The sequence below is a fragment of the Meriones unguiculatus genome, chromosome 5 (assembly GCF_030254825.1).
Source record: "Meriones unguiculatus strain TT.TT164.6M chromosome 5, Bangor_MerUng_6.1, whole genome shotgun sequence".
Classification (NCBI taxonomy): Eukaryota; Metazoa; Chordata; class Mammalia; order Rodentia; family Muridae; genus Meriones; species Meriones unguiculatus.
Genome location: NC_083353.1, coordinates 87,181,851 through 87,204,507, shown reverse-complemented (window position 1 = coordinate 87,204,507; position 22,657 = coordinate 87,181,851). Strand labels below are relative to the sequence as shown.

Here is a 22,657-nt window from a genome sequence, read left to right as displayed (position 1 = left end):
GTGAGGAAACCATATTCAAGAGAAGTCACGTAGCTTAATCAGGTTGCAGCCCCAGCACCAACGATGAGCAACCAGTAGATTTTGATCAGTGCCACTGCAGTGTGCTGACTATGTGACCTTTAGTGCCCATTGCTCTCTCCACTACAGCCAACCTCACTGTACTTTGTGAGCAGGTAGAAGAGAAAAACAAGAATTCATCTAATAACACTTCCAGTTAAGTGCTGTAGAAGTATAATCTCTTCTTTTCTCCTTTGCTATCTGCAATTAACTTATCGTATGGAACCCACAAGATCTAAGATGGCATGCAGCATATAGATACATGCTTTGCAATTAGTGTAGCATAGTTTAATTGCCACTGCATTGTTGGAATTCTGATGCCTCAAGCTTGATGAATAACTATTTTCTGTGGGTGTTATCAATTAATCTACGAAATGAATTCTCTTCATTATCTCATTCTTTGTGTTAATTATACAGGATTTTCTTATACCTATTTATCAAGTTATGACAAGTACAATATTCTTTTTACCCCACATGCCTCTGAATGTGGAATCTGTACGAACAGGTGAACGTGATAGGTTCAAATTTACATTTCTGAAAAATTCCTGTTAAGAGACGTGGCTCTTTTTATGTTTTCTCTTTTGTATTAAATTTACTTATTTTTGTTCACTTTATACCCCTCCCCTCCTCCTGGTCCCACCCTTCCACCTTGCCCCTTTCCCCACTCCACATGTTGTGATTTATCTTTTTTTTTTAAGTCAAAATGATTTTTGTCTAAGATAGTTAAATCTGGATTTTGAGAATTTTAATCATATTAAAAGGGTATTAAGAAGCATGGAAAGGCTGTAGTTTTTACCTATTAATGCAAACAGCACATACTAAATTCCAAGTTTTCATCTGTTGTGTTAGGCACAAAAACAAAATTTAAATACACATCAAAAAGAAAAGAAATGCATGAATTTTTAAATGACACTTTTTATTTGAAAAAAAAAAATTAAACCAGTTCCAAATAGCCCAAAGGGTAGCATATAATAATAAATAGAGAAGTGAACAGAAATTGGATTCATTTTGGGATTTGTCTCAGTTCATTAGACTGGGTGGTAATATGGGTTAATAATGTTATGTATTGGTATTTACTCATTACTGAAGCTTAATTTTCATGACCATCTTGCCTGTTTGTACTATTTCTTGTTCTGTGCAAAAACTGACAAAAATCAAGAAGCCCTATGTAACAATCTCTGTCATGAGCAAGTCAGTTTGCGGCTTTGCAGGCCCACATTCTGATGACACTTCCTGTTTGGGATTTCAGGTGGAAGCCATTCTTGTCAACATCTTTGGTGGGATCGTCAACTGTGCCATCATTGCCAACGGGATCACCAAAGCCTGCCAGGAGCTGGAGCTCAAGGTGCCACTGGTGGTCCGGCTTGAGGGTGAGTCCCGGGGCTTTCCAGCACTCGCGTCCCTTCCACAGTCATGCACCCAGCATGCACTAGACCACACACTTCCTCAGGTGACAGAAAACTGGCTTAGATGCAGCAGATGCAGAATTTCAGGACTCTTCCGGGCCTTCAACAGGCAGAGGCAATTGCAGCTCCTTGGACACTGGGCTTAGGACTGTCCAGATTTTCCAGGCTGGTTCCCTAGCTAAAGGCCTTGTATTACAGTAAGCACTGTACAGATCCCCAACATATGTGATCCCATTTCTCATATGGACAATCCTGTGGTAGGATCAGGTTATTAAGTAGGCAGAGAAGGAAATTAACAACAGCTAGAAATAAAATAGAAAATTACAACATTATGGTGAAATTAGGGGAATTTGGTTTCTTTCTCTCAAAAGAGTCAAGACAAGTACTATTTTCGTGATTGGATGACTACAAGAAACTGATCGTGTGGGAAGAGAAAATGCAGGTCAAGGGAGATGATATACATATGTATGTGTGTATGTAATATCTTTGAAAACAGTTTTTAAATCTTGAATCAGAATGGTTGACAGTGTTTTAGAACTCCCTTACATGTCGAGTTTAATGGGCTTCTCTATAAGACTTTGTCTCACAAAAAGCCTATGAAAATGTTTGGCCTCAGATACATGTATTTGGACATAGGAGGGAGTGCCTTGTTTTTCTGGCCTTTGTTTTGTTTGAAATGGGTTCTCCCTGTCTGGTCCAGGCTGGCCTTAAACGTGCTATGTGGCCCAGGCTTAACAGAATTATAAGTCCCCCAGCACCAGCCTCCCAAGTGCTGGGATTCCAGGTGCCCGGCACTCCACCCAGCTGAGGTGTTTTAGGCATCTTTTCATGGAGCTGTGAGTTTTCTCCCTCGGCACTACAGTGAGAGTCCCAGCCAGTTGCTGAAGGTTCTCCGGTGTGAAATGGTAAAGTGTCTCTAGGAAGGTCTCACAAGCTTCTATTTTCAGCCCCTTGGTGTGGTTCACCCTAAGTTGATTTTACCCATGAACACTGTGTAACCTCATGCTCTGATGATATTCTTATTTCTAGTATGCATATATTATAAAGGTTGACACTTTTCAAAATACAAAACCCCCAAGTCTGTGTTTGTTCCTATCAACATATCACTTCTATTGGGGCAGCATTTAAAGTATTGGGAAACTGTCAAATTCACGGTGGCAGGTGCACGTTTTCAGGAGTTTGGATTTTCAGTTTAAAATACAAATTTTATCTTCAACTACAAAATAGTTGCTGTCCTTGAAACGACAAGTTCCCTCCAGTCATATTTGAGGAGCTATCTCCAAATAACAGAGTCTGAATAGCCACAGTGTTGAATGGCCTTCGAAAGTAACCACAGCGCTCCTCAGGAATGGGAATGACTCCAGCCCATGCTCGGGTGTAGAAGCACTTCTCCTTAGAGACAGCTGCCAGTTAACCAAGTTCCTTAGCCAGGTGCCCAGGTGCAGAGGTGTAAATGCCCTGTTCGATTGAGAGGACATCAGGAGGTGCTCAAGGGACGAGGATTAATAAAATTAATATCAGTTTTATGGAGTTTTTATGGCGAGTGTGTGGTGAGATGTTAGTGACCAGTAGTTCCAGTTGGCCCCTGCCTTCCTTCCACGCTACCATAGTAGTCTCATCAATGCCAAAGGGAACCCAGGCTTACTGTCGTTCCTTACTACCAGGGCATGACAAGCACTTGAGCATCGAGAACCTTCCCATGTTTGAGAAGCATTTTACTATGAAAACTCCTGAAAGCCATACACATTGTCACTGCGCTCTGGTTGTAAAATTCAGCAGCCCTGTCGAGTCGGTTTCTTTAGGGACAGCCTGAATTCCTCAGGCTCCGTACTGCTGTGGTTCTCCCAGAGATGAAGTCTGAGGGTAGTTTGACAGCACTGTGCATCCCGTCCCCTGATGGAGCATCCGGAAGAGCTGAAGCCTGCTTCTCTGTCTCCCTTATCTCTCTTCTCTCCATTTCTGCAACACTACTCTCTATTCTCCTGAAACCGCCTGCCTTCTCACCTAAGACAGAACAACCTGGACCTGAAATAATGATCACAGAGAGAAAACAGGGTAGCAGAGGCTGCGGGCAGTGAAGCTCGATGTGGACAGCAGAACATTCCAGCGGATTAACTCATTGTGGAAGTACAGAGACCACATAATTGATTTCTGTCAAACTAATGCAGGTCAGTGATTGGCGGCTATAGTACAATACAGAGAGCTGGCCAAGACTTAATGAGGTCATCAGCATTGGTTATGATTCTGATTAAAATATTGATGTCAAGTGACCCCCGACCCTCATGTTGTAAAAGCCAAGTTATGAACTTGTGTTCACGAGGGGAGAATAGACCTCTCTAAGCAAATCATATTAGTATCTGACACTTGGAAATAATTACAAGTATTCCTGCAGTGGATTGACTTTCTTCTAGCAATCCTCGCTGGGCCATAAGTATTATTGTGTACATAATCATTATTTGTATGTTTCCAGAAAAGAAATTCCTTCCTTTTAGTTTTTCTTTTAAAACTGAAAATTCCCTAGAGTAATAGCTCAGTCAGTATGCACACAAACCTGATTTTCCTCCTCCGGACCCGCATTAAAAAAAAAAAGTCAGATATGTAAGTGCACATTTATGATCCCAGCACTGAGGAGGTGAAGACAGGAGAAGCCCTGACCAGCAGACCCAGCTAACTGCATTAATTCCAAGCCAATGAGAACCCCTGTCTCAAACAATAAGGCCAACAGGACCTATGGAACGACGGCCAAGGTTTTCCTTTGATCTCCACTTGCATGCACACACAAACACAAGCATACGTGTGCATTCATACACAAGATGAAAATAACCCTTCTCTTATTTTTGAACTATGTTTAGTATTCCAGAAGTATTCATTGATCCATGATACCTGGAAGCTACATATATAGAAATATGCAAAGTAACACACCCAAGATTATCTTCCTAAACAGTCTCTGATGTTTGTGCTAGAAGTCTGTTTGAGATAAGAGAGAGAAAAGCTTTGAAATCCCTAAGCTTGTTAGACAAATCATATTTGCATCTCTTAAGTAATTATTCTTCTAAAGTCTGTGCCTATGGTTTCTTTTATTAGTTAGTTAGTTATTAAGAAATGCCATATACAGGTCGTAGAACCTTAAACTTCAAAAGGGATGAGTAGAAATGTAAAAAGTTAACATGAGAAATGAATCAAAAAATGATAAACAATAATGTTCTCATAGGACCTGCTCCTATCTTTTCAGCAGTGGTCGTGGGGGCTCCAGACAGCCCTGGCCTGGATCACTGAAAATTTGGGAACACTGATGGTATCATAATGTCCATGTCCTGGAAAACTGAAAGGGATGACACACTTAAAGCTAACACTGTCTTCTCAGCCTGATGTAGGCTGAGACTATCCTTGGTGACTTTTGTCCCTGTCCTTCCTATGCTCTGTGGTCCCTCTTCTGTCATAAGCACCTTTTACCACGAAGGAAGAAGCAGGTGAATTGGGTATTTCTGGGGTTCCAACAGGTTTTCTCCACTTCTGCTATACAAATTGGCATCTTGTGTGATCAATGTTCTTGGGTAGATGTAGGCCCTCACACCAACCCAGCAGAAGCCAGAGCACGTGCAGTATCTAAGAGACAAGCAGCCCAACACCAAGACAGGACCCCTCCCCAGACCACATGGTTCCCACATTATGAACACGGGAAACATGAGGAATTCTGCTCTACTCTGACCCTAGATAACAAAATGCAGAATTTGGAGAAGGTACAAGCTAGAAAGGCCCCATAACAAAACTAAATGCAAGCTAGGCCAGTGCTATGTTGCCTAAGGAGATGTAGACTCCTGTAAATCATGTGTCTTGTGAGCTGAGTGCTTATGGCTCAGCTCCTTATCATTATGCTCCTCATTTAACTTCAATTACTGTTAACCTAATCATAAAAAATAGCTATACATACCATGGGATGTTTAAAACAGGTATATGTTATATAATGTTTAAATCAAGTGAAGCTATGTGTACCTCAGCTATACCATTCTTTATGGTAGCCTGTCCCTATTCCTATGTAGTCTTTCTCACCTATCCATCATCCATCCATCTGTCTATATCTTATCTATCTATACATGTAATATATGTGTGGATGTGTCTATCATCCTTTTTTTTTACTCATTATTGACTTCTATAATTAGGAAGTATGACTTTCAAAAGTAATTTTTAATTTTAATTTAACTTTTAATCTAAAAACCAACAAACAATGATCTGATTTGTTGTTTTGTTGAGACTAGCCATACAGCCAAGATGACATTTAACACCTGATCTTCCTGCCTTTACCTCCAGAGTGCTAGGATTATAGGCATGAATACCATGGCCAGCCCCGGATGAATACTGTAAGTGGGGAATTTCCAAGTTGAATCTGGAAGGATAAGATCTGAGTGATTAACAAGAAGGGAGAGGGAGTGATGGTAGTTGGAACTGAAGCCTGGGCCCTGTAGATGTGAGAAGGCCGATCTGGAGAGAGTGGGGGCTGTGCAGCAGTCTGCGTAAGAACAGGGTGGAAAATGGAGCTGTTAGCCACGGCCACAGCACTGCCCAGAGTCTCAGGCAGAGCAGAGTGGAGGGCGGAAGAACATGGAGAAGAAGCACAAGCAAATAGAGGAAGCCTGAGAGGTGTAAGTCTAAGGACCACGATTCCAGGGGCATGGCTATGGCCTAGAGAGCAGGGAGGAGTGACATGAGGGAATTGTTTCACCGGGGCCCTAAAAGAACGAGATATGTGGTGGAGCAATGCCTCCAGAATGGTCATTAGCATATGAGTCCCTGTTGCACCATGCCCGACCCGGTGTTCTCGAAGCCTCAGACACTCCAGCGCATATCTATCTACTCTGAACAACTGTGAGCAATCTAATAATCAAGACAGCACGTGTTTACAAAGCCAGATGGCCTGTTAGGTTAGTTGTATCTATTTTCTGTAAATAAAGGAAGCAGCCTGTTTGTTCGCTTTTTGTCTGTGTGGAAGACCACTCATTCCGATTTCATGTCATGACAACTCTGGCCGCACACATAGGCAGGAAATGACCTGAAAAGGGAAGTTTCTGTCTCTCAAGCCAGGCTTGCTTTGGTGGAATTTTGTGGACCAAGTCCTTGTTCTTTGCTGTATCCTGATTACATGCCATATTTACCTATGATTAAGGAAGGGTGTTCTCTTTTCATAACCCCATGCATCCATGTGCCTTGCTAAGTAAATGAATGCATGGAATGTCTCAACGGGCCAAAACACAGGATCATTTTATCTTAGACTTCTGGGTAATTGAACAGCCACATACTAGAGAGAGGTTAAACCTTTGTAAACAGTTGTTTCTAGCTGGATAAAGAGCACGGTTTCTGAAGGAGCTCTTCACTTCCTGAAGTGTCCACAGACATAAAACTCACCTTTTGGGCATGGTACTGCTGAAAAAATGTAACTGTTCTAGGTGTTACAGATGTTACAGATCCAGCAAAGCTCTAGATTATACATACATTCTTACAGATTTGCTAACATCTTCAGTTCAATGCATTCTTCCTCATTATTGTCCCATTTCAATCTGTAGTACCTTCCGACAACCCTTAGGTACCCAAGGAAGAATGTGCTCTTCTCTCAGGTGCACATTATGATTCTGAGTTGAGCTCAGAATTAATAACAACAAAGAATAATAATGATTATAAGCCCAGAAGGTTTGTAGGTCGGATCTCATTTTGCTTAGCCAGTTCTTTCAATTCAATTCTTCCACCTAGCATCAAAAGATTTGTCTGAGCAATGCAAACATTTTGTTTTTCTTTCACTAAAGCTCTTCAAAAGACAGAATCCTGCCTCCTTTGTTGTTACCCGTACTGCCAAACCTCTACCGCTTGGTCCTAGAAACCTGACTGGGGTAGCATGGGAATGAAGAGACAGACCCACACAGAAAAGCTGGAATGGGGAGGGTGCTCTGATGGAGCCACCTGCAATGCCCGGAAACTCAGCATGGCCATTGTGTATGGCACAGGTGTACTGGACACTTTAATGTCAACGTGGACACAAGCTAGAGTCATCAGAGAGGAGGGAGCCTCAGTTGAGGAAATGCCTCCATAAGATCCGGCTGTAAGACATTTTCTCAATTAATGATCAATGGGGGAGAGCCCAGCCCACTTGGGCAGGGCCACCCCTGAGCTGGTGGTCATGGATCTTATAAGAGAGCAGGCTGAGTGAGCCATGACAGGCAAGCCAGTAAACAGCAGCCCTCCATGGCCTCTGCATCAGCTCCTGTTTCTGTGTTCCTGCCCTGCTTGAGTTCCTGCCCTGACTTTGTTCCATGATGAGCAGTGTGGAAGCATAAGCCAAACAAACCCTTCCTCCCCAACTTGCCTTTTGGTCATGGTGTTTCATCTCAGTGATAGAAACCCTAACGAAGACAGTAGTGAACTTCCGCTCTAGACTTCATCCACTCCTGACACCTTACAATCTCAGCAGTGTTTCCTAATTCTGAAGGGGGAGCCTAAGGTGTCCTGCGACGCTTGCTTGGTTATTTGGTACAGCGTCTGTTTTTCCCTGTCGCATGACAAGTGAGCACCCTGACCCTCAGCCGCTAGAGTGCTCACCTGTCAGAGCCAGCACTACAGGAATGCAGATCAAACACACTCAGTAGTGTGGGCACAAGAAAGCGTTAGACTGCTGACAAGGGAAAGAGATCTGTGGACTCTAAAGCATCAAGAAGGAGCCTCAGCTCTGTGTCTCCTTGCTTGGCAGCCATTCCTTCTGCAAGTCTTCTGCCACACCAGAGCCTGTGCCCACAAGGTAAATAAGACCAGTAGCTTTGCCTTCGTCTCCCACCAAGACAGTCTACAAAGGCAGACTGTGCCTAAGAGTTTCTCACAGAACGTGAAGCCTGTTTTCTGTTCATATCTGGGATGAACGGGACAGAACCCCTGGGTGGTGCACGGCAGAGGCAGGCTACTGTGCTCTGTCTTATCACATCCCTGGCTTCTGCCTTTCACCAATGCTTCAGTGACCTCTTGGGTGCTTCTTCCCACTGTGTGCTTTGTACCCAGTTGCATTCTCATTTTCTTTTCCTTGAGCCCTGTCCTCTTGTGCTGGGCCTAGCAGGTGTCACCCGCCAGCCTGCCCGAGTGTCCTTTCCATCTCTCCTCCTGCCTCCTTTGATTATGAAGGAATCCACTGTTCACATCAGCAGCCCTGCTTCCTCCAGATGTTGGCTTCTCCTTCTCAGGCCGTTCTCCAGGTTCCCGTTTTCTATGCACCCCACACCTTGCATTGCTCTCTACCTCACTGGGGTTCTCGTTCCTTCCTCCTTCATTCCTCCCCTCCTTCAGCATTCTTTGTGGACATGTCCTGCCTGAGACCAGTTTCATCGCAGTGGGATCTCACACTTCCTTTCCCCTCCTTTCGACTCCCCTCTCTTCCCTTCCCCATCCCTTTAATGATTAGCACCCCAGGTTTTCCCCTACCCTCCTTCATCCTAATGTTCAGTTCATCTCCAGCCCCTGTGGCTCTTGAGGGAACCAAGCCTCCAGCTTCACCTCGTCTGAATGGATAATCGTAAAGGAACACTTAAACCGCGCCGCTCCTCATCTTTAGACTGACTTTGCAGGTGCTGGCCTGAAGCATACCTCAGAACAGGGAAAGCTTCTGTGGATGAAAACTTTTAATCTGCACTAATCTACTCCCTTAGGCAGTTCAAGTTTCACTCATTTCACCTCTAGATAGATAATGTACATAACCAGTATTTCTGCCATTTGGGTACCTGTAGCCTTGTCATAGCTGTAAGCTAATTCTTCTTTGGAAGATAACCCTGGCATTGTGCTGTGTCCCCATGCCCTCAGGGGGTGGGTGTTTATGGATGGAGGTATATGGGACAGACTAATCCTGTCTGGACACTGTCATACAAAGGAGGTTTATGATACAGTCTAATGACAGTGAGGCCAAAAGCCTGAATACAGCATTTCTGCTCTCTATTGTTATTTCATGGTATCTTTGCCCTAGTGGCCATTTGGCGAGGCCAGCTTGGTCTCTTTCCTTCCAACGAAGTCCAGATTCCACAGGTGGCAGTCTACTTAGCTTAGCTGAGAACCACTCTTTGTTGTCTGCACCCATCTGACCAGGTCTAGATGCCAGGGCCTTTGAGGGAACCCAGCAGGTTGCTCAGCAGAGTTCAGATCTTGGTGAGGATCAAAATATCACCTTCATTTCTGATCAAAAAAGCATGCAAGTATATACCATGCATCTCAGTGTAGATCTTCTTTACTTTGAACTTGAGGTTTAGTCAGTTTTTCAGACCTGATCTCAGGCGCTGCTCAACTTCAAAAGGCCTGCCCGCCTAGAGGGAGAAGCCCTGGGCTTGCCCTGGGGGAGAGACGGTCTCCTTTTGCCAGCATTCTCCATTCCTATGCTCCAGTCAGAGCCCTCCACCATCACTTTCTCAAGGCAGAGACACTGATGGGTGAGGAAGAGATGGGGTGATATGTTAATTAATACCATCCCTCAATGCACATCACAGACCATTCTGCCCCTAGAGCGGTCGGCTCTGGTCAGAGCTTGTCAGTCTAGGCAGCGGGTAAGCACATGGCACCATTTGTCTGAGCTGCAGGTTTAGGTGGAGTCTTAACAAAGAGTGGTTAGAGCTTGGTAGGCACTGCGACCACCAAATCTAAGGCAGACTCTGTGTCTGCTTCCTGGATATTATCTGTGTGATCAGTCGGTTCGTTCCTCCATGCCTCAGTTTCTTCGTAAGGTATACTGCTCAGCACCTTGCTGTTAGGGAGGAGACCTAACAGCAGGGAGATTCAGGCCCTTGTCTTACAGATGATAGGTCTACCCTGCCAACAGGACTGTTTCAGAGAGCACCACCTGGAGACTCTTCCTAGTCTATCCAGATCGTCTCCATGACAGTGTTTTAGAGTGGGGAGGACAGATAGCTTTCACCACATGACACCTCCTGCCTATTGACTATGGCTGCTGGAAGTGCTGTGCCAATAAAATCCTGATACATCGCAGCTGAGAAGGAAAGGCCCCGTAATCATGACTATACACTACAAATAGCAAAAGCAGTGGTGGGGGCTTTGGAGCCAACCATTTGCCATTAGCAAATGAAATCGTTGTCTCTCATAGAAATACAGCATTCTACTCTTTTGGGAGCAGGAAGTAAGATGGGGGTTGCAGGCTGGGGGGAGGGGGGACTGAGATTATTTCTTCCCTTCTTGTAGGACTGGGGTTCTGATTATAAGCTTCCCTGTGAAGAGCCAGCTCTTAGGTTTGCGGTCATGTATGCCTGCTGCAGTCACTCAGCTCTCTATGGTAGTGTTGAAGTAGCTGTGGACAGTGGAGCGGAAGACGGTTGTGCCTGGGTCATCGTAAGCCTTTTGGTACAGAAACAGGCATCAGAACAGGTCCGGCTTGTGAGCCGTAGTTTGCAGACCCCTAAGTGGGAACGAGCCCAGCAGCAAGGCATAGAGTTTTAGAAATGCCTCCTGTTATCCATTTCTAATTCTAGCTCTGGGCTCAGCATGTAAACGTCTCCTAACAAGTTAGAATTTGGCAAGCAATATCAAGCTCTTCAGATAAAACTTTTTTTCTCAAGGAAAATATTAGTAGAACCCACACTCAGTCATATCCCTCCGTTCCTTTGAGAGTCACCATAATGCAATGACTTCTCGGGTAGTCTATTAACATGTTATGTGCTGCTGTAACAAAATACCTAGGTCCAGGTAGTTTATCAAGGGAAGAGGTTCGTTTACCTCTGCTTCAAGAAGAACTGGCATCTGCTCATCTCTGAGAGCCTGGATGATAACATGGCTGTAGAGTTGGATTGGGAGGAGATCGTCTAGCAAGAGAGCAGGCATGGCTGTGTACGCCTGTGACACCAGCACTTGGAGACAGAGGCAGAATTAGGAATTCAGAGTCAGCCTTGACTACACAGAGTTTAAGGCCAACCTGGACTACCTGGAGCAAGGGCAGCCTCACTCTTTTAGGGTAAGTTGTTGACATAATTACCTTTCCAGTAAGAACCCACTTCTTAAGGTTTCCACCAACTCAGCACCACCATGCTGAAGAGCAAACGTACGGCATATGAGTCTTCGGCTTTGGAGCTTTGCTGGCTATAACGAAACCATAGCAAGGAGGAGTGGAGTTCAAGGTCAGCATTTTAGACTGATGCCTGACATGATCACAATTACCTTACTTTAAGATAGAAGGCACAAGTATTGAAAACCATGTAAAGACTCAAGGAAGGTGTAAAAGGAAAGACCTTGAAGATTTTAAGATCTCTTCAAAAGATCTGTCCTACAGCATGTACAAGACCTGAACAGAGTCATGACCTGCCAAATCCCAGCAGGGAGAGGGTAGAGAAGAATGAAACCCACCCCTAGCCAAGAAGCTTTTGGCAACTGATAACTGCTGAAAGGAAAGAAGGTCTTTTTTAAGAGTGTAGCCCCGGGAAAATCAACACATTCTAATGCAAGGCCATACATCTGAATATGCAGCACAAACTGGACATGGGTGATAAAAAAAAAAATTAGGTTGATGAGAAGGGGCAAATATGAAAGGAGGTGGGAGGAGGGGATGAGTATGACCAAACACAGTCTGAATTCTCAAAGAACGAGTAAGACTTTTAAGAGTAACGAAAGGTCTGTCCTATGCCTATAGATGATGGGAGTGAGTAGAGGACCGCAGCCGGTTCTTGCTTGCCCGAGGGCTCTTTGCATCCTGATTTAATATTACAGTTGAACATGGCTTGCATTAATATTTATGCTGCTTTTTTGAGGGATAATATAATTGAAAGCAAAAGCATATGCACCTAGGATTAGCTCTCAGCGAACACAGATTAGACTTGATCCTGAACCTTGCTTTTGTAATCAGAATAATGTACCCTGATCAGAGACCTGCCACTACTAACGCTGGTTGCTCCCATGCCATTCCTGTAAACAAACATGGTGTCCACACCTCCTTGCCGTGGCTGTGATACCGCTCCACAGGCCACCTTGGGTCCGCCTTAATTTTCATAGAAGGTCGGAGGCACATGATCTGTAGATAAGCTCCTCACGCAGGGACGAAGAATCTCAAGCTTCAGATGATCAGTGACTTTCTCAAGTTCTTCAGCTACTTGGGAATAAAGGCAGGTGTGAAATCTCAACTTCCTCATCTAGAGTATGGAAATAAAAATCTGACAGTATTGATTGACCCGGTGAGACGGCTCAGCGGGGAAAGTGCTTGCAACCGCAATCAATCAAAAGCCCAGTGTGGCAGCATGTGCCTGTAATCTCAGCACTGGGAGAGAGACAGCTTGTTCCCCGTATCTTGCTGACCAGCAACTGGTGAGCTGCAGGTTCTGTGACAGACCCTGTCTCCGAAAATAATATGAGGAGTAATAGAGGAAGACACTCGGCAGAGACCTCTGTCTTCCACAGATACACCACAGGCACATGCATGGTCATATACCCAGGAACTGACACAGAACATTCTCTCCCACACACAAACAAGTGACAGCGTCATAATGTCACTGTAGGACACAAATGAGGTCTCCAATAACCTAAACAGCCCTAAACTCAGGAAGTGTCAGTTGTACCGTTTGTACCAGCTGTAGCATCCGAACTCTGGTGGCCGGCACTGCCAAGACCCTGGGTGTGTGTCTGCCGTTGGCTGCCAGGCAGGGTTCGAAGCTGAGACTAGGGTCATCTCAGAGAAGGGAGGGATACTGGCACAGTGGGCGTTTTGCCTCTGGGTCTGTCCTCAGCAAGTTCTTTATGTATTCCGGAAATCGGTGCTCTGTCAGATGTACAGCTGGTAGGCAGTCTCTCCCACTCTGTGGCCTTCCCCTTTACTTCCTTGTTTTCTTAGCTGTCCAGTTGTCCCACTTGTCAGTTGTTGGCCTTAATTCCTAGTCATATGGGGCCTCCTTGAGAAAGTCCTTTCCTACACCTGTATCCTGTTAGGTACTACCTATGTTTTTTCTCCTGGCAGCTTCAGTGTTGCCACTTTACATGAGGTCTTTGATCCACTTGGAGTTAGCTTTTATACAAGCTAATAGAGGAGGGCCTAATTTCATTCTTTTGCACGTGAACATCCAGTTTTCCCAGCACCATTTGTTGATGTCTTTTCTCCAATGTATTTTGGCATCTATGTCGAATGCCAGATGATTTTAGTTATATGTACTCATATCTGGGTCTTCTATTTTGTTTCATTGGTCTACACAGGTTTTGTGCCAGTACATATAGCTGTTTTTATTACTGTAAATTTATTACCATAATATTCCTTGAAGTTTGGACCGACAATCATTCCATCCTTCCTCTTTCTGCTCAGGATAGCTTTGGGTATCTGGGGCCCTTTGTGGTTCTATGTAAATTCTAGATTTGCGGGGGGTGTTTATTTGAATGTGAATGGCCCCTATAGGCTTCTGTCTTTGAATGATTGGTTCCCCAGTTGCTAGGTGAAGATTAGGAGGTGGGGCCTTGTTGGAGGAGGTGTGTTACTGGGGGGAGGTTTTGAGGTTTCTAAAATCCATGCTGTTATAGCTACTACCCCAGCGCCATGTCTGCTTTCTTACTGCTGTGCTCCCTGACAAAATAGCGTGGACTCACCCTCTGAACTATAAGAAGCCCCCAGTTAAATGCTTCCTTTTATAATTTTCCTTGGCCATAGTGCTTCTTCACAGTAAAAATCAAGTAGCTAACTCTTTTTTTTTTTTTTTTTTTATGTAAAGAATGTTGTGGGGATTTTGATTAGAACTCATTGAATGTATAAACTGCTTTTGGAAGAAAGATCATTTTTCATGATATTAATTCTATTAATCCTTGAGAATAGAAGATCTTTCCATTTTTCTAGTCTCTTCCTCAGTGTCTGTCTTCAGAGAGTTAAAGTTCATGGTAGAGCCTTGGTGACGTTTATTCCTAGATGTTTATGTTCTTTAGGTCTATTGTGGGTGGAAATGTGTTCATGATCTCATTCTCAACATGTTTGTTGAATTATTTCATTGTGAAAAGAATAACAAGAGAAAAGAGATGTGATATGTTATCTAAATTAACAGTCCTCCTGAAAACAGCCCTCCTCCATGTGATAATGGCTTGAAAGGAGGAACAGGGCACAAGGACACAGGACTCTCAGGAGTCTGCTGCTGTGTAGAGTGTTTGCTGTTTCTACTCCAAGGAAAGGAAAGAAAAGCCTCATAGCAGAACCAAACCTTTTCAGGCACTGTGAGCCATATTGTCTGTGTCACTGCCCTGGCTCTGCCATTGTAGAGCATAGCAATCAGCAGTCTGCAAGCGCATCAGTTTGGCCGTGCTCCATCAAAACTCTATTTATGAGCACTGAAATTTGAATTTCATGTAATTTTCATGTATCACAAAATATTATTCTGATTTTTTGCCCAGCTATTTAAAATATGAAAACTATTCTTAGCTTACAGTAGCATGCAAAGCGTCTGTGGGCTGTGCCTTCCCTGATTTAGAGCGGGAGGCTGAATCAGCCTGTGATAGCTCACTGATTGATTAACCAAGTAAATTCCCTAGCATCTGAGCCTCAGTTTTCCCCGGTGAAGTCAAGTGAAGGCTTAGCTTAAGGACTTGCCAGTATTCTTTTCCTTGTGGTGCTCCACAATGCAGTTATGTGATTTTGATTTCAGACAAACCTAAACTTTATTCTTGTTCCATCTTCCAACTTGCTAGAAGTCATTAGGTCAGTTGCTAAGTCTCCTGGTACCTTCATCTGTGAATCAGGGCTAAAATGCTATTGGTTTTATTTAGGGTTGCTTTGAGAATTGAGTTTTATGATATTTAGGAACCCTTAATCACATATAGGCAGCAAGCATATACTGTTTTCGATATTACTATCACATTCTCTTTTAAAATCTGGTAGCATGTAATCAGTATATTTTATAATGTCATTTTATTCTTCAAAGGAAAAAAAGCTGGATTATTAGACTGGGGAGGCAGCTCAGTAAAGTGCCTGCTGTACAAACATGGGGACCTGAGTTCAGATCCCAAGAGCCCATCTTCACAGATGAGCAGCAGCAGCAGCACCTGTAACCTGGGCTGTGGTGTGGTGGTGAAGGGAGAGAAGCAGCTGCTGGCTGCTGGCCAGCCAGTCTAGGCAAACTGGTGAACTCTAGGTCCAGTGGGAAACCCAGCCCTAAACCATAAGGTGGAGAACAATCCAGTGTTGATCCTCAGAGGCACACGTGTGCACACACGAATACAAACACGTATGTACATGCATGTCTGAATTCCTATGAAACAGTAATTCAGAAGAAGCTTCTGTGCATTTCTGTACCAGATGGCGGTTTTCTTCATACTCCTGGGGCAGAGGCTGCCTTGAACTGGGCGGGGAGAGGCTGCAACTCTTTGCCCAGCTGTCGGCCCTGTCCAGTGTTATCTTCTCTCCTGTGTGATGAAGGTCCAGAGCATGTTTTGATAAATTACCCCTGCATCTCTGTTTACAGCTCTCTTCCTCCACCCAGTGGCAGGAAGCCGCTGGAAAACACGCAGAAGAGGAGACAGCTTTACGTGTTTTTTCTCTGATTAGCTTTCTCGTGTCTGCTAGCAGCAGAGCAGGATTCTGTGCTGAGCCAGTGCCCCTTTGGTTCTCTCCACGTCGACATTTTCAAGGCCTGTAAGTGGGTAGACAGCCCCGTGGCCCAGGGGCTGTCAAGAAGCCAGCATTAAGAAGTGCCAGCTGCCTGAGCCATACAGGCCGATCAGTTATGTGTCGGCTGGTTATTAAGGATGTTGTCCTGCAGCCTCGTTGAGAAGCACAGTAGCATTTAATAAATACTAGAGCATGTCACCAGCGCCATTTAAGTGTGGGAAAGTGATCAATTTCTGTTGTTATTGTGTGTACAGGCATAAACACTCTCCTTGGAACACTTAATTCCATGTCAGGGTTTAAAGTGGCTGAGATGGTTTCTATTTAGAAATAAAGTCAGAAAAGAGGCTTGGGGATAGATGTCAGCCATGGAGGTCAGAAAGCAGAATGAAGCCCCAAACTTCCATTATACCATTCACCAATAATACCATTTGCCAAAGGATCTAGAAGCTCACAAGTGTTTGCCCAGGGCATTCCCACGTCCCTTGACCTGGTTTTTACTGGCTACTTTTTTCTTTGCAACCTTTCTTCTCTTTCCCCTCCAGCTGCTTCCTCAACCTGGAGGAAGAAGCAAGTGGTAGTAATTGCTGGCCACACCAGGCTGTGGGCACAGCCCCGTCATCCAGGGGAAAGCCAGGAGGGTACTTCAAAGAGATGGAGAAAAGAGACAGCACAGGGAGGAGGCAGGTGCCGAGGCCACGTGGCCAGTTCCCTATGTCTTCACTGTGTGGACGCCTTTTCTACCCTGCCTTTCCCTCTTCATGTGGTCACCGTTCTCGGCTCGTTCCCCACGACACTCAGTTAGTTCTCTTGTATCTCAGGATGGTTTCCCCCTAACCTCCTCCTGATCGCTGTCTAGCCATGGCACCTCTCTTTTGATCCACTTCTCATCACAGTCCAATTTATTTTTCAGCTGTTTGAATGTTACAGTTCCTTCACCCCCGCTTCTTCGAGGCATGCTGGTATATGCTTAGTAATTAAGGCTGTAATTAAAGTGTAACAGCAAGCATAATTAAAATTCACTTTAGCAGATCCTGGAATTACGAAGCAATTAGGTATTTTGGTGTGGCACTGAGGAGCTGCCAGTCGGAAAGGGGGCAGCCCCCTTCACCCTCCTCTTCCCCTGACCGTGCCTACTAGTGTAACCCCCGAGTGAGGCCTCTCTTCGCCTGGGGCACCAGAGCTGCACAGTAAGAGCATTGTTAGCAGCTTGGAGTTGAAGAATAGCCAGGGCAAATGGAGTGCTGGGTCATGGAGTCCCACCTAAAGCCTCTGGTGAACCCTCCCAGTTGCAAAATGATCAGGGAAGGGTCTGCCCACACCTCTCTCCTCAGGCATCATCCTATGTGACTGTGTCTGACCTTCCTCAGTCTGTCAGCTCACATGTAACATGTGGCTGATACCGCACGATTCTTGGAGAAGCAACAAGCCTAGTGCTGAAGTGGCTGTGTAGCGGGCTGTGGGAAATGTCACTAAGCCGCCCCACGGGGCTCATCCCTGCTGCGATGTAGAGATCACGGAGTTCTCCGGCAGCACTTCTGACAAGCCTGCTGTAGCTGGGACACTGAAGGTGGTGGCAAGGAAGGTGGCCCAGGAGACTGAGAAAGACAGCGTCTAGTGAGCGGAGAGGTATGCAGGGCAGAGGACAGCGGGGTGCCTGCCTGGGCACTTGTGAATTTTAACTTCAATCCTTTTTTATTCCCCTAAGAACAGTACTGCTAAGGCAGATGCTGTACATGATATTAATTAAGGACCTGAATTATTTATGCTTTGGGTTGCAAGGAAAAGCAGCTTCATACGTGAGTTTTTAAAAATCAGCATTTATTTCATCCTTGCACATGGAGGAGAACTTGGGTAATAGTGAGTAGAGAATTCTGAGTAGTTTGATGAATGGATGAAATCGTGAGAAAGCCAAGCTAAACCCAAAAATAACTGGATGGGAGTGGGAGAAAGGCCTGGAACAGAATGTTCCACAGCGCTGTAGAGGTCTGGGGTGCTGGGTGCTGAGACCGGAGCATGCCAGAAAAGAAATGCTGTTGTGTTTTCCCTTAGGTTTTATGTAGAAGGAGATGGATATGACACATCACGGTCCTGATCCAGAGATGTAATTCTAGGTCAGGCCAGCCATCAGCTTCACTCTGTCATTGCCCCGTGCCAGCCAGACCTGCAGATTAATATGTGGATTCCTTAGCCTCTTACCTAGCACACGCCCTATCCTGCTTCTCAGCCTCTGGAACCTAGACTCACACCTAACCAAATGAATCAGAATGCACACTGGGGTCGTGTTAGTGAATTACTGAAGCTTTGCACCGGTGTCACTTCTCTGTGTGTAGATGAGCCCAGAATTTGACAGTGTAACAAAGGGGGTGTAGATACCTTACATATCCGAGAGCAGGAGGCTGGGTGTCGCCTTCCTGGGTCTTCACACTCAGTCTTCACCAGGTTGTGGTAAAAGTGTGCTGGGCAGAGCTGCAGACACCTCATGGCCTGCTAAGGGGTTGTTGACTTTGACACTGGCTGCTATGGTTAGGAACAGGATGCTGTCTCTCCACAGCTGTTGGCTAGAGGTGACCATTGTGTGCTTGGCAAGTGGGCTTTGCCTATAGGAGGGGCTTGAAGTGTGCAGGTTTGCCAAACTGAATAGTAGACAAAACAGAAAGCAAGCACAGGCTCTTGTATCTCATTGCAGAAGTGTCATCCCATCACTTAGACTGGGGAGGTCTCTCACAAGCATGTGGTCACCAGGAGGCAGAGTCAATTGCTTGATCCTTCCGGTGCTGTTACCACAGGAAAAACAATGTGTTGGGTATAAAAATAGCTCAGTTAGTAAAGTATTTGCCATTCAAGCATGAGGACCTGAAGTCAGTCACCAGAACCCATGCAAAACAGCCAGGCCTTAATGATGTCCACTTGTGATGTAGATACTGGAGAGTGGAATCAGCTGGATCCCTGGGGCTTCCTGGCGCTTGGGGAGTCCAGGCCAATGAGAGGCCTTGTCTCAAAAAAAAAAAAAAAACAAGGAGAGAGCGAGCTTGATTCCAACTAAAGCCAGCCCCTGAGTAACACAGCCATGCTGACATGTCAGGAACCTAGCATTACTGAGATTTCTTTCTTAGTCACGTAAAGTCTGGGAGCATGAGACAGATGCTGGGCTCCACGTCATAATCAAGTATCTAGGCTGAAGGAGTCAGCCTTTAAAACACTACTCAGGGTTCCCCTTATAGGTAACACAGCTGAAAATAAAACAGAGAAAGCATGGAAGTCACATGGAGAGAGTTATGAATGTGTATTTTGTGTCCACTCACATTCTATTGAGTAGACCTCTGTCACGTGGCCCTATTTAACCAATGGAATATGTGGGAAACAGAGTCTCTACCCAGGCAGCTCCTTCCCAACCCTACACTGTAGAAGCAAAGCAAGAATGTTTGGGGAAAGCTCACCACGTCTGCCACAGAGGCATTGTCACATGCCTCCCTCACATAGCATGCCTCTCATTGCCGTATATCTTGTCAGCTGTGCCCTCTTCATATTACAAAAAGAAGTGTTTGGAATGTGCAGAATTATATTATTACATAGAGCAGGGACTTCTGCTCTCTGCTACTCATCATCTCCTTAAACTGACTTACTCTGTCCATAAAAGCAGGACAATAGCACCCACTTGTAGCTCTTGTTGAAAACCATGTGCTTCATCTAAGTTGCTCGGCGTTATACCTGGCATGCCCAAAGTACAAAGTACAAGTACAAAGCGAGTATCAGCTCCAAGGAAGATGCTAGACGGAGATGAAGCAGCTGAAGCTCCAGCCCTCACAGAGGAGCTACGGACAGTGATGGTGGCTGTGAGAATAGGTGGTACTTTCCTTGATGACCATGCTCTGGAAATGACATCACACCCACACTCAGACAGGCGGCCACCTTTAAACTCAGTAGGTCACACACACAAAAGCTGCAGAAATGGGAGGGGACTTGTTGAGAAGAAGAATTTCATTGGGAGAAGGAGGGACGTGAGAGAATAGCTGAAGTTCATTATATAAACGCGTGAACCTGTCAACGAATAAGCAGCAAGGTTGCAGGGCTGGAGAGACGTCTCAGTGTTAAGCGCTTGTTGCTGTTCCTGAGGACTTGGGATTGATTCCCAACATTCACATGGTGCCTCACAACCATCTGTAACTCCAGTTTCAGAGGCTCCAGTGCCCTCTTCTGGCCTCTGCAGGCACCAGACATGCACATGGGGAAAAGGCCAACATGGGAGCAAAGCAGTCACAAAATATTTTTTTAGAAAAAATTGGAACTCAAGGAAGTGATTAGCTAAACACCATCCTCTAAGGGCGTGGCAGAGGTGAGGGCTTCAGCACCTTCCTCTCGTCACTGCTCACTGAGGGGCCCATGTGAGGAGATACAATGCCCAGCATTAGCTTCCCACTACTCTTGCGGACCCAGTGTCTCAGGGATACCTGGGGCAGTCTGCTCTGCCAGCCACTGTCCCAGTGTGAGCCGTGCTGACCAAATGTCTGCTCTTATCTGTGCCCACATAGAAAGGTGTGTTCTCCGTGGGCCTGTATTTCAGAGCCTTAGTTACAAAGAAGTCCACCTGGCACCCGGATAGAAACACAGGGGCAGTTTTGTGATATGCTTAAGTCACTTTTCTAAGTCCATTGTCCCAGACTCAGTGAAGGGACAGGTCCAGTTCAGCTTTTCTTCTTGCAAGTTTACTGAGCAAGTGGCTGAGAACTTTGTGTGTGCATAATCGTTTTGTGTGTTTGTGTGTGTGTGTGTGTGTTTAGCTATATCTTTTTTTTTTATTTCAGTTTATTTACATCCCAAGGGTGCCCCCTCCCTCCTCTCAGCACTTCCCTTCCACACCTTCTCCCCCCCTCCTCTTAGAACTCCCCTTCCTCTCCTTTCCCTTTCTCTGTTTCCTTTTTCTCCCTTCCCCTCTCCCTTCCTCCCACTGTATCAACCCTCCCCAGCACATCAAGTCATGTCAGGACTGAGCATGTCCTCATCTCCTGAGGCCAGGCAAGGCAGCCCTGCCAGGGGGAAGTGATCTTAAGGAAAAGAAAAAAAAAAAAAAAAAGCTTATTTCTCTTTTTGTGAAGTGCCAGAAGAAAACACAGGCAGTGTCTTTCTAATGTAAGTTTCATTAAAGTTAAAAGCAGGGTGGGGGTGGGGCTGTCATCTGGATATATCCGAAAAGCCAGAGCTTAATAATAAAAAGCCATGTGTGTGGTAGTTAAATTGTTGCCCTTTAGGGACACCAGGCATCCTGGTTGCCTCACTTGACTGGGTGTGCCACTTACAGATTAGTTTCCTGATTGTCATTGTTCCCCCTTGTAGGAACTAATGTCCAGGAGGCGCAGAGGATCCTGAAAAGCAGTGGGCTCCCTATCACGCCAGCTGTGGACCTGGAGGATGCCGCCAAGAAAGCTGTTGCCAGTGTGGCAAAGAAGTGATGCCTTCCCCGCCCCCCCCCCCCCCCCGGCTCCCGTGAAGAACTGTGATTCTCTCGTCACTGTGAAAGCAATTGCTATCTCACTGGGAAGGGGGCACACACAAGGATCGTTATCTGAAAAGATCTTAAGTCTGAACTTTCACAAATTCACTATCCAGAGTGCCTAAAGCTGATTTTACACTGTGGTCATTGTTTTTATTTAAAAAAATCATACTTTGCAATTTCACACCTTCTCTTGCCCAGTCAGTAGCAGGGTCTGGCAGCTCTGGGTCACAACGGTTGTGGCCAAATAATGTGCATAAGTATGATATTTGAAGCCAGATCTAGGTTCATTTGCAAGAACTTAGTGGACATTTCATCTACAATAGAATAAATGCAGGTCTCACAAATTCAGGGAGGATTATATTTAACATAGTGACGTCCAGGAGGACACAGCTAAGACACTTGAGCTTCTGTGAGCAGCCACCTCCGCTGGCCTCTAACTCTAACACACTTAGAAAGCACATAAACGCTCTAAGGGCATCCACGTTCATAAGCGCACATCGCACACATTTTCCTCGTGCCTTAATGTTGAATGTACTGTCTGCCTCACACCAAATTGCAGCCAGAAGCCTTAGTCACAGGTTTAAAGTGCAGGGTTTCATTTCACGTCAGACTTGGTGAATGCAGATTTTTTTTATGAAACTCTGTATTTTTTTAAGAGGCTACGCTGAGGATCCAGCCAGGTCGGTGGTCGGGCTTCTCCCTCTCGTCCCTCCACCTCACCTCAGCCAGTTTGTCATGGAAAGAAGGGAAATGTCTTGGGAGAGAATGTGGCCTTTCTAATAATGTCCTTTTCGTGATGGGAATTTTCTTAATTTGATTTTTTTTGTCGTTTAATTTTGATGAATTCGTGTTGGTAAACATTTTAAATAAAACTTTTTTAGTGCTGTGTTAGCCGCCCGTTCCTCGTTTGTGTCAGGTCGCCATTGCTTCACCATTCTCCTGTGAAGACGCTCGCCTTTGTGCCTGAGGCCTACCTCCAGTTAGGAAACTTCGGTTGACCCGAATGTTCCAGGTCCGCTCTGCCCCGTATCGTGACCATTCCCGTGGCAGATGACCCAGGAAGGATTAAAATTCACCCAGTAGACACAAACTCAGAAAGACGTCTGTGGTGTCCCGCGGGTTGAC

At 45.3% G+C, this 22,657-nt stretch overlaps 1 protein-coding gene across 1 annotated transcript in view; it reads left to right on the top strand.

The window, feature by feature from the left end:
• Suclg2 (succinate-CoA ligase GDP-forming subunit beta) overlaps window positions 1–22,423 on the top strand; it is a 250,763-nt gene extending 228,340 nt beyond the window's left edge. The window contains exons 10-11 of the mRNA XM_060383829.1: window positions 1,307–1,427; window positions 21,373–22,423. Of these exons, the coding sequence (XP_060239812.1) occupies window positions 1,307–1,427; window positions 21,373–21,488 (237 nt within the window). The 3' untranslated portion in view covers window positions 21,489–22,423. The remainder of the gene's footprint in view (window positions 1–1,306; window positions 1,428–21,372) is intronic.
• The last annotated feature ends 234 nt before the right edge of the window (window positions 22,424–22,657 follow it).